Raw genomic sequence first — 13,331 nt, forward strand, 5'->3', positions numbered from 1 at the left:
ACCTGATTATATTTTCGAGATTCGCCATCTATAGCCGTGGTAGAACCTTGAATGAAACCGACAAGAATTATAATTTGGGTAATAAAAAAGAGTCCCTGCATTCTCCACTGTCCAATCTGTTGGCGAGAACCGCCACAAGTTCGAACTCGTAAGGGAATTGAGTCCTTACTAAGATTTGAAAATCTATCCACAAAGAGGGTGCATGCCTAAGCGAAAAATTCGGGCTGATCCCACGGTATTAGCCTCAACGCCAGGCCCTTTTTCAGCGTGAAATTTGAAATTATGAATAGATCGCAAATAAAATGTAATATTTCTTAAACTAAGAATGACAGCGTTACGAATTATACTTCGATTTTTTCGGCATAGATCATGGTTCATGCTTGGATGAGTATGTCCAGAACTATTTTCTGTTCAACGGGTATGTTCCCAAATTCACATCATCAATATCCCAACGGGGGTTGGTCAAAAATGGTTGGGATATCGTCTCGCAATCCTATAGCAGCGATGAATGTTGGTACTTAACTGAGGCTTTGGATGTCTGTTTACAGTACACTTTAAAGTGGGTTCCGAATCACTATCTGCTTCCACCCGGTATATAAAATTTAATTTCATTGAATGAAAGATGGAACGTCAGTATAATATAATAAATATATTGCAATATATTTAATATTTTTCCGAGGTTGAAATTATACTGAATTATAAATAGGAAATTATTTTTTTGTTTATTTCTATCTATTTTTAATGTCAATAGTGATGGTGCTCATTTATCCTCAAAACAGAATTTGTTTTCTTGCAATTATATAAACCCAATAATGGATAACACCCCCAAACACACACACACACACACACACAAAGTTTGTTTTTGGCTGGAATCCAGTTTCATTAATACCGGCGTCTGTGGCGGGATGGTCAGTGTAACGTTCTACTCTACAAGAGATTCCACATTCGGACTCTTTGTAAAGCATGCGTGCATCACTGTGTCTGGACCCTTCATTCATTTCTCCAGTTTTCATTCGCCCTCATCGTCGCGATTAATTCAAACCGTAGAGAAGCGATGTAAAATTCAGAATTCTCACAACACGTAAGCAAGTCTACACAGTCTGTAAGCGTGAATGTCCAGCTGGCAGGCAATTTATCCTGCTTGATCTACTTCATGTGGAAATGTAAGATTCCGCCGTCCGTTTAGCATCTTGCTTTGAAGACAGAGACTGCGTCCAAAGATTAACTTGGTGCATATGCCAGCCTTCTACTTCCACTTTCTGAACCTCTTCGTTCATTCACAGCTTCTCTGCCTTTTGATACGAGGACGAGTGGTCGGACAGGGAGTCGAATTCAGGTTATTCGCGCCAAAGACTACCGTGTGAAGCATTAGGCTAAGTGATATATCCGGCGGAAAATTACTTCCAGTACCAAACTAACTCCGATCGTGGAAAGAGTAAAACATTCCATCCGAGACCATTGGTGCATCAATATTTTCTCAGCTCTTGAACTTTGCGTGGGAATCTCTAACAGTGAATCTGACCTTTGAAGTCAGGACTCCGGAGACCGCTTAATAAAGGCTAGAAGAAGTTCTCGCTTTGCCAGAACGGCTAGTGCTACCGTAAATGACGCACAGAGAAGCTTCTGTAAACTCGGAAGATAAATGCAAGAGGAAACAGACATTGGCATATCTTTGGTGCACGAGACTCACGATGTCGAATGCTTTGGTGAAGCCACTGGGATGAGTCGTGTTCATGATGGAATAGAAACTGTGCAGCACGAATTGCGAGTGAGTCTTTACGAGCGGATTATACGTATGCGAACATAGACAAAACAACCTTTACAAGCAAATTCATGCATCAAAAGACAAGGGAAGGTTACATCAAACGAACTGCATGATGTAGAAAAAAGTACAAAAGAAATGACAGGTTTGTCAGTTTCCGAGAAAAGTTTCGTGTAGATGAAACAGAAAATAGAATACTCTTTTCTATGATTATAATGGTGTGTTCTAGCCCTAGAAGGAGCAGTTCTTTAGTGAAATTCTATGATCAGTGAATCGTATCATTCTGATAGTATCCTCCCCCGCACATATGAATCTTCAGGATTTTATAGGAACGTTTCCCGGATGTAATTGAACTCGAGTCCCTTGGATTTCAGGATGACAATTCTGTACGTATGTATCGATATCTCTACATGTATCAAAAAACTATGTTAACATACTTTTATCAGAACATCATTAAGCTTGTCCCTAGTTCCAAAAATCTACGTTCATCAATACACACAACGGGAAATGATTTGTTAAAAATGCGAAGAATCTCCGTAATTGTTACATAAGCCATATCCTTATACAGTAATATACGTAGCTTCGAAATGTTTTCTTCAGCTTTTTACATTCTTTGACAATTTGCTTTTTACCGTTTGCCTGAACGTATGGAGTTTGTACGGAACGAATCATATCGATATATACCCTTCTCCCTATCCGATAGTGTTGGCTCGCGATCTCTCTCCGCCGAAAGTTCTGGGTTTGAATTCCATCCTGGGCATTACTTTGAGCGTGTCTGGAAACAGTTTCTTGTAATCGTTTGTAATCTTCATCGTCGCGATTAGCTATCAGATAAAGAATAGCAATGTTAAGTAAGAAATACCTATACCCTCCAGAAAATTGACTACGCTCTTGGGTCACTACTTTTTACGTCTAAGTTACCAGCAAGTCTCTTGCATGACAACGCAAAAACACACAATATTCTCATTTTGAGAATGTGTTTATGCGATGAAAACAGTTGTAATATCGCACTAAGTAAATTTATCAGACTGAGCAGCTCCGGTTTTGGTTCCGAAGCTCGCAGCCGTTACCGAGATACACCTGAATGTTCTTGTTCGATCTTCTTAGCGGCTAACATATGCAGTGCAGCGTGTATCATAATAGAGTAAGCAACTTATCAGGTTTATTGTGAAAAAAATATCTGAAACACAACAATAAGGTTTGTTGTATAACAATGAAAAATCTTTGTTTTGTTTACAAGCGTATACATTTCATTGTGGCGCTGGTGTAGTGTTAAAGAAAATGCCGGCTTTCACAGGTCCACAAAAGCAGACTGTGTCTTGAAGTTTCATGAAAATAAGTCCGCAACGACTGTACAGTGATGGTTCCGTAGTATCTACAAGAAGCCGGAGCCAACAAGAAAATTAATTTACCAGTGGCACAAATCTTCATTGAAACTGGTTGTTTGTGTGCAAAGAAACGCACAGGAAGACCACCTAACGTGAAAAATGTTGATCACGTGCGAGAAGTGTTCCAACGTAGTCCAAAAAATCAACAAGGCGAGCAGGCAAAGAATTGGGTGATGTTTCTCCACAATTTGGAGGGTGTTACGTAAGAAAAGTGTGGCAAGAACTCGAATTTCGAAGGGATGTGTGTCGCATAACTGGTGGAAGCCACATTGAACATTTGTAGCCATTCATGGAAACTTGAAGTGCATGGTGATTGATACATAGCAAATAACATCGAAATAAATTCTTAAAGTTGTTTACTCTATACTGATACACCCGGTATGTAGACCTGCTGGTGCACGCACACATGAAATTGTTGTTCCTGCATCAACTATCTCTGAGAACAAATTGGTCCACGTCCGCAGCAACAGCGGAACAACAAAAGCGCATTCGTACCCACAAGGGCACCCAAATCCATTGCAGAAGTCTTCCCAAGACGCCAACGGTTTGAAGTAAGAGCTCGGCGGAAGAGGGTTTGCATTTAAGACATTCATTTAGCCAAATCACCAACAACTCTTTCCTGCTTGTAAGTCTAGCGGGCAAGGAAAATTTGGCAGCGCCCGCATCATCGCAGAGACCGGAGCTGAATCCCAATTGGGTTTGGCCGTTAGCAGCAACAATCGCCAAAGTCTGGTGCTGGAGAGAATTCTTCTCCAGGAAGCGGAAGTTTAAAATTTTGCACTCTGCAGGCCCGTCACGTTGACCCCGCAATAGAACGCTCAGATGAAAGTCTTAAATCAGGTCGAAGTGGAAGACATTTCGTGCACTGGGTACAGTCCCCCCTCTTCCCCTCCCTCAAGAGTTATCGTGTTTTGTGAAGGATTGCTGAAATTGGACACAACAGCATTGCCTCGTGTTCCATACAAGCAAGCTTGGTTCCCAGAATGCACCGCGGAGAAGGCTGTGCCACGTGATATAATGGCACACAATACGGAAGTTATCTTTCTGCTTGTCTGCCTAGTTCGCTTGTCCGCACGTTCAATAATTCACACAATTTGTCTCGGTTTCTATGTGGTCAGTTGTGCCTATTTTTATAAAGAAAAAAAATATGCTACTAGCGTACCACCAAAATAGTGGTAGCAAAGTAGCCACATCAATAGATGCAACAATTAAGTATACTTCCTATCTTGGTTCTGCAAAAGTCGAACAAGCACCAGACCAGCCTTCAATTATGCGTACTAAAGAGGCATCGCATAACAAAGTACCTCTGAATCTATATTTTAAAAATTAAATGCAATGCTGTAATTTATATATTTGGGAAGTCATATTTCACAGTTCGAACACCAAAAACATTGATAAAAAATTAATAAAATATAGAGTAAATGGAATTTTAAAACAAATCAGAAATGAAATTCAAATTAGTTACCATAATTTCAAAACTGGCTCTTCTATATGATAGCGAATATTGGACTATCAACATCATAAAACTAGAATAAATTGTTCACATATGAGATTTTTGTGGTGTTTAAGACAAAATTACAAGTGAAGAAATCCTAAGTAAATGGAGGGTCGAAGCAATGGTGGAAGATATTCAAAAACATTAGTTAAAGTGGAATCAGCATGTTCTGGGGATACCAGATACCAGTTTTCCTCGAAAATTATTAAATTACAGGTCAAAAGGAAATATAAATTTAGGAAGACAATATCGCCCACGGAGTGATCAATTTTTGTAGTCGCAGAACGGGTTTTGATTACCCAGAAGAAGAAGAAACAGCAGCTGTAATTCTATTCTACCTTGCGAGTCAACAATCTAAAATTGTCATTTTGATAGAAATTCGGATATTATACATAATTCAGTTAGTAATAGAAGACATTTTACGTATTGTTTGTTCAATATTTTTATTTACTCTTGCTTCATATTGTGTCCCACTCGTGACACAAAAAAACAATTAATTTATCCTTTATCTGTTACATTTCCACTTCAACTCATTCCCATTTCCCCATCTTATTGCACTCATCTCTCCATGACCGTAATATTCCAATTCGAGGGGCACCTCCTACAATGGTACATCCACAGACACTTTTGGGTTGTAACATCTTCATTGACTACCGTGGAATCATTGCAACCCACAAGTGTTCGCGACTGTACAACAACCTAAAGCAAACTGCAACTTAAGTGTAAATTCTGTTGATTGTTTCTATTTCTGGTGATATAGAGAAATAATGATTATACCCTGCCCCTGGAATCTGTGGATGAAGGCCGCGCATAACAGAAGAGAAGAGGGGAAAGCGAGTTGACTGAGCACAGCAGTGTACGATGCACTCATTTCCCCTCTCACGAGTTCCTTGTTCAAGTCCTCTCGAGTTACTACTTTCGCAGAGACTTGTTTTCGTTCGTTCGCTCCACAGATTACCGAGACAGAGTCTAGATAAGAGAAATGAAACACTCATTCCACTTTTACAGATAATTAATATTTTCACCAATAACCGTATAATGAGAACTAAGCAAGATTACGATATACTGTTACACATTGTACAATGTAGATGGTAGCAGAGCCGGGGCTTCCATAAGAATTCGTATTTAATCAGTGAATGGGAAATTTCAACTGACAAAGCAATGTCCTCATGAACACATTTTCTTTCCAGGTAATGCATCCGCACATCTCTCCTGGCGACATAACATTCATCGTTCAGCGACCACCGCGGTTCGGATACCTCGAGGTTGAGTCTGCAGAACAACACGTGGACACTGCCGAGCCAGCAGTAGACTACCACAAGCCACTCACCTCGCCACAGCAGCCAGAAGTGACAGTCTTCGACCAGTCCCTGATCGACGCAGGTCGCCTGCACTACATCCAGTCAGCGCCCAACCAGACCAGCGACCAGTTCATCGTGGACGTGACGAACGGCATCTTCTCCATGCACGGGCTCCTGGTGAACCTCGTCGTGGTCCCGAAGCACATATATGTCTCCGGGGGTGACCTCAAGGTCGTGGAAGGAAAGGCAGTCACTTTAGACACTGGCCTGTTGAAGGTCCTCAACCAGTACTACGCCGACAAGGTTGAAGAGTACAAAGTGGTGGTGCCACCGAAGGCTGGAATTCTCCAGACGCCCTCTCATCCTGGAATGCCGCTGGAGAAGCTATCTGTAAGCCAGCTTGTTGCTGGTAAGTTGCAGGTAAGGTCACCATTTCGTACAGTTTGTTGCCGGGTAACGTTATCGAATGGCTAGTTTTGCAAGCATTGTTTGTAAACGTCATGTTATGCCTTGTCTGGGACCTACAAACGCAAGCTCAGAACCTTAATGCACCACGCGGCAAAAACCGGGCGGTAAGAAAAACCTACTCATCATAGGCGTGCGCACGGACGTTCGCCGAAGGGACAAACAAGGTATTTTTCCATGGGGCATATTACCCTGAGAATAGTGTTGTCCCCTCAAAAAACGCCTCTTCAATTTGAAATTATCGCATAATAATTAATGTAAATTACTATGACTGAAATCAAATTATACGTGCAAAATATATACTTTTAGGTTGACATTGCATTGCATTTTCCCAACCTTGTACGGAAATCAATTCTAGGGGGGCAAACATTGAAGTGAAAGAATGCTAGTCTAGCAGAATCTAAGAGTAGCAGGACAAAAGAATACTGAAGATGGAATTAGTTTTCACGTCTTTCTTGAATTATTTCTTCCAGACTGCCAGTAGCACATGCAGGGGAGCACAGAGGGGCAATTCGACTTCAAATTTTATACAAATAAAAATTCATTTCGTAAAATTTTCTTCCTCGCTTCGCTCGCAGTTTCTGCTTTTCTTAAGTCTTGTCAAGTTCAGAGCAGTAGTAGCTAGGGGGCTGCGAGAGGTGTCCCTCTATTCCGAACGATCTGAATGAGAAAAGTTGTAAACGAGAACGCCATGGCATCCCATGATTTTTTTGCGCGGCGCTATTAAACCAATCCTGTTTTCAATTTATATACATTTGGATCGAAATTCAAAGACAATTTATATCATTTTTTGCATTTGGTTTGTTATGGGGCGGATGAATTGATTATGTAATGCATTTAAAACTAAAAGAGTGAGATAAAATGAGATTTTACTTTCCCGACTGAACTTTCATCAAGGCTTTTGCCCCCCCCCCCCCCCCAATCAGAGGGTCTGCCACACCTATCCTACTCGTGTGATCGTAACAGTGGAGGAACTAAAATGAGGCTGCAGAAACGGCATAAAATCAAGTTTTCAGACATCGCATGAGAAATGTCCAGTCGATAAAGCAAACGCTTGCTTTCTTCGAAAGATGCGCTCTAAAAGTTATAGGACTGGAATTTAATCAGACTATAGGTCTGCTTATCATGTTCATATGCACTTTTTATTAAAGGAGAAAATCCGTTACTGAAGCAGTCCAAGTGGCACACTACAACAGGATAACACACGCATGAGCACGAAGACATTAGGAATATTCTACTCGTTTTCAGATCATTGTATATTGTAGTCATATTTTTTTCATCCTGCATATCATACTATAATTGTAATCTAACAATATATTTACACTTATGTTTTAAATTTATGTTATAATTATTCACGAAAGAATTTAATATATTGTGCTATAAAGTATTGTTGTTATGGGGCCTCCCCGATAGCGCAAGCGTCTTCGCCTTGTAATGAAAGGGTCCCGGTTTCGATACCCGGTGGAGGCACAAAGTGTTCGGATCCCAAGTTAAACTATAGGTCCAGTCCCAATTAGCCTTACTGTGCATAAATCAATCAATCAATATATTGTTGTTAACTTACGCTTCACACCACATTTACTTTTTTTTGATTCAGCAGTATAACTACACTCAATTCTATTTTTATTTGCGTTCTTCTCACGTTATTTTGTCGCCTCTTATTGTTAATCACGACGATGGAAATAAGTGATGAAATGATGCAATAGGATTGATCACGTACATCCGGCATTAGTCAGGACTTGAACCAAAGACTCTGGTGTCAAAGTCCACAGTGCTAAATACTCCGGCTCAGAGACCAGCATGATTATACGTCCTGCTTTACGAGCAGAACATAGTTAACAGCGGTTTTACTCTTTCAGGATTTGGTGTAATGAATATTTGTAATATACAAGATTCACGCTTTTGTTAAGTTTTACGCACTCTAAGTTATTTACATATTCACAAAAAAACAAATTGTGCTGAAATTTTAATTAAACGCAAGACGTAGATGAATCTGCCCACACTGGTAAAACTGCTCTTTCAGAACAGTTCGAAACTGACGCTGTTTCAAACCTAAAGCAACTACAGTACAATTACACATTTTCTTAAAGGCAACTTATTCGATAGAGTATGTGTCTCGCTTGTATCCTGTTTGTTTGAAAAATTACACTCCTGCTAATTTCTAATAATGTCTAGCAGATTATCAGGTTGGAATTGCTTCCGTATATTTTGTAGATTTGAACGTTCTCTAATCTGACTTGGTCTGCTAAATACATGTCTCCATATTCATGTCTGGTCTAACGTGCCCAAGTTACGTGTTATGATATTTGTCAATAGAGGGTGTTTAAATTCCTAAATCTAGTGTGAATAATTACCACGGGTTTTCTGTTTTATAGGGTCAGTTATGTTCACGTTATTTGACTTTTAAATTATTCTAGTACAGTCCAGTTTGATTGCTCTGTCTGGAAATCACCATTTCCTTTTTTTTATCATAATGCACACGATACTCATACCAAATTATTACACAAAGTTCTTCCTCAACCTCAAAGTTATATTATCTATCTTCTATTTGGTCTATTTCAATTGCCGAATCTATTAACTATACAGTTTCGTATATTTTGATATTATGTTACCCATCTTTCAGTATCAGCACGATGGAGGTGAGACCTTGGAGGATACATTCAGCATAGTGGCAAAAGCTGGTGACAGGGAGAGCCTTCCGGCTTTAGTTCGAGTCCACGTCATACCAGTAAACGACGAGATACCACGAATCGCCAACAACACCGGTCTCGAGTTGTGGGAGGGAGCCACCGTCGCCATAACATCGGAGCACCTGGGTAGGTCTTTCATGTGTTATTTCCATGACTTTAGAGCCACCCTGAAGTTCAAAACTCAGTGTTTTGTGAATAATAGGATAGAATTGCCATAAATGTTTTATATTCAGATTCATACAATTTCAGAAACAAAAGGAAAATATTTAACCTTGGGAGGGAAAGCGGTGATAATTGTTTAAAGAGTTTTCCAAGCACGGAAAACCCCAAGCCAATAGGAGGTGCTGGTGGTCAGAATGTTTAAATAGGCTACAAACAAATGACTGTTCGCCAACACTATTTTTAGGATTCTACTAATGAACCAAAGCAAAAAGTACCAATATTCGACGGTCGTATCCGTCCGTCTGTCTGTGTTTCTCTGTCCGTCCGTCCTTGTCAACGCAACATAAATCCACGCAAACTGGCTGCGAGGGACAACTCTCGATCAAAAGTGACGTTTCGATGTCTCGCAAACTAGCAAATGTGAAGATCTAAAATTTGAGAAAACTTATAACCTAAGAAATGCCGCTTACCGTATTCAGATGCTCTGAAAGAGTAATTTTTTAACAAAAATGACGCGCATTTTTAGCTAGAGATTTACATAAAATATTATATCAACATGAATAGTAATCCAAAATGCCAAAATGTGCTGATTAGAGTGATTTTTGTTCCATGAACCTAGACTTTGTCTTTACGGAGATATTAACGATTGCAAGCATATAAATGAAAACTCGGCTGTTATTTCAAAATAGACGCGATAAAACACAATGTTATCAGTTTTGAACTGTAAAGTGTACCTATGTAAAATCCTACACAAATAAATTATTGTATCTCAAGAATATTGTCGAGCGACCATTGGACAACTTCATATACGTAGATTAACCGAGATCTAATACCTCGATGGATATGTCCGTCTTTCCGTCCACGAGACTATCGGTATTACTGCAACCTGTTTTTTGTTTATTAATGCCGATAAGATAATAATTTAAAAACAAAGATAATAGGTATTTCGATTTGGTTATTTCTGAAACCACAAATGTTATTATTGTGTGTAATGAAATCGGATGCAAATGCTAATTAATTGCAATATAAATTAATGTCATCAGCAGTTCGTTACAGAATTATTACAAATATACCGGGAGATTTGCCAATGTTCTGATTAGTACACATGGAGAATATTGCAGTTTCGAGGTAAATGCAGCTTCTGTGTAATTATCAGGAAATAGTTACTAATTGTGGTTATACCTATATTGATATTGTAGCTCTTCAATTCAAATGCAAAACAGTATCTGTATAACCAAATAGTAATAATAATAAAACTAAAGAATTTAAAATGACTTTTCGGGGTGTAAAGGGTGATCCTTCCACGTAGTACACCCTGGACTGCATTTTGCAGACTAACGAGGCTCTGACGTCTGTGTTTTGTCCTTGTGTGTGCCGAGTGCCCCTTTACAGGTTCAGCTTTTAACCGAAGTCAGAATGTTTTAATATTTTAGTTAACGTCGTTACAGTTAATTTAGGTAAGGTAAGGGGCTGAACCCCGTATAACATGACGGGTGCAAAATAGCATTTAAGTGCTGACGCACCCAAAAATTTGCTACGTGCAATCACTCGTAACTCCTAGACACGGAGCCACGAAACGGCAACACACTGCTAATTGCTCCGGCTGGTCAGTTGGACGCAAGAGTTCTCACTTTAGGGATCGCGATTAAGACGATCCACCCATTCCCATCATGACCCATTCCCTGGAAGGTAACCACCGATATGTGACGAGTCACCGTAAATAAAACTAAAACAAAGTATTTTAAGTTTAAAAAGTTCAAAAACTTGAATACCGACTCGCGCGCGTTACATACTTATTCGCACAGTTCAAATAAATCATATGTTGAGTCCTGATTAGTAAACTTTTGTCACGACAGAAACCACGCACTTCCTCTACCGTAGATAACAAGACCTCAACACCCTTCCCAAGCGCGAGGCGCAGCATAACAGATTGTTCTTTTCACAATGCTAGCAACTCACAACATAAAAATATCACAAGATGAACTGATAATTTATATAACATCAATGTTAATTAGTAGAGACCGGATGTTTAGGCACTAAAAACATATAAAATAGGCAGGCAAATAAGCACTTATAATTTTCAAAATAGGCAGTAAAATAGGCATTAAAATACAAATAGGCAATAAAAAGGGCAATGAAATTTAACTCAAAATAATGAAGAGAGACATACAAAAAGAAATAGGTGTTTAAAAATATAGAAACATACCTGTACATTCTTTATAGTTGCTTAAAATAAACCAGGAACTCATCATTAGAGACAGCAGTCCAATATTGTACTTAATAAACCACTGTAAACAGGAGTCACGTCAGCCCAAAATTTTCCATTGTATAATGGCTACACACAATAGTCTGACAAAAGAAATTGTTGGCTACTTCCAACCAGTACGCAGTTATTTAAATATACACTTTATCACTGCACACAGGGTTATTTCAGTTAAACAATTTACACTGTATATTCCACACAGCAGTTCGAACTAAGAAACTGTTTAAATGCATTTCAAGCTTGTACTGTATGGTTTGGCACCCTTTTCCCTGGCCTTCGCAACATTCGTTTTCATCATATCTCTAACAGGAAAGAATAGGCATTTTGCCTAACATCCGGTCTCTATTAATTAGCGATAGTAAGCTAAAGCTAAAGTTCAGGTTGGCAACAATTAAAAATGCCAACGTGGAAGTTTTTACATCGCCAAAAACACGTAGCGTTGTTCCCCCACTCCTAAAATTAACAGCCAATAGGAAAACTATATATTATTGAAAGCGAGAGAGAGAATTATATGCTTATATGTTACAATATTAAACTAGGACAACAAATAACGAAACTGACTTTATAAAGCAATTCATATTTGCCCTTGCACATAAAATGAATAAAGAAAGATTTAGTAGGCCTATATGAATTTATAACGAACATTAAAATACTTTGATCTTGTCTATTGTTGAGCAAAGATTGATATTAAGAAGAAATATATTTAATATGCGGTTAAACAACATTTGTGTTAAAGTTAGAAATAATCCTAGCCATCTTGGATTTAATGAAAACGTTGCATATACTAATTAGGATGACTTAATTTTGCAAAAATACGCGAATAATATAATAGAAAAAGATAAAACATAAATATATACATGAGTTATGAAAACAATTTGCATCATTCATGGACGATGAAACAATGAAAACATCAAAGCGATAACAAAAATGTTCCAGGCACACCTTGTTGGTGTACACATTGTTTTACAAATCCTAATCGGGTGAAGAGTAACAATAATAATCAGGGACCTGTAACGTAACGCAATTCATTGGTATTTGTCACCGTTCCGCGTTATTTCCGTACCGGGTACCGCGTACCGGCCCAAGTGCTGTGGACCGTTCCAAGGAAAATACCAGAACCTCTTGGTAAGGCGAACAGTAACGCTTCTGCTATACCGTTCCGTTCGTACCCGAGAGTGCTTCGGGGACGACAGCTTTGGGTACACAGAGTGGAACGTTAAAATACCCGTACCAGAAAGCATGGAACTTGTTCCTTATCTGAATGCCGGTTCCGTTACGGTACGTACCTCTCCTTAGAATCATACCGGTACAAATTCATGACGGGTATACCTGAAACTTTGGGATCGGGTAAAATTGTAACAAAACCTATTTTCAACAAATCAAATGGGTATTGAATGGATCAGAAAATATATGTCACGTAACTCTTAATTTTAAAACTTTCATTGTTGAATTCTTGAAAAATCGATAAGAACTAATATTAATGGAGGTTTTAGGCAATAAAATATAAATTGTATATATAAAAATAAATATGGAATCGTGAGATTTGTTATTAATAATGTTACTTTTATATAACCAATACACTTAATATTAGGGTGCAAGGTGAACATATTAAAAAAAATCTTTTCAAGCAAGATATTGAAAGTTCGACATGATGATAGTTTATGTAATTAGAATATTACCAACTAATACATGTGGAAAAAAGGGAAAGTTAATGTACGCCATATTGAGAAATGTTACCATCTAAGTTACAGATCTTAAATTCGGGCTGACCTGGCATTGCCAAACAATATGATTTTGGTAAAACT

At 38.7% G+C, this 13,331-nt stretch overlaps 1 protein-coding gene across 1 annotated transcript in view; it reads left to right on the top strand.

The window, feature by feature from the left end:
* Positions 1-13,331, top strand: part of LOC146002502 (chondroitin sulfate proteoglycan 4-like) — a 549,973-nt gene that overhangs the window by 518,364 nt on the left and 18,278 nt on the right. Inside the window, exons 6-7 of the mRNA XM_083140394.1 lie at positions 5,836-6,366; positions 9,035-9,227. Coding sequence (XP_082996520.1) covers positions 5,836-6,366; positions 9,035-9,227 — 724 coding nt within the window. The remainder of the gene's footprint in view (positions 1-5,835; positions 6,367-9,034; positions 9,228-13,331) is intronic.

Source organism: Lepisma saccharinum, chromosome 1 (assembly GCF_977018435.1).
Source record: "Lepisma saccharinum chromosome 1, izLepSacc3.1, whole genome shotgun sequence".
NCBI classification, from domain to species: Eukaryota; Metazoa; Arthropoda; class Insecta; order Zygentoma; family Lepismatidae; genus Lepisma; species Lepisma saccharinum.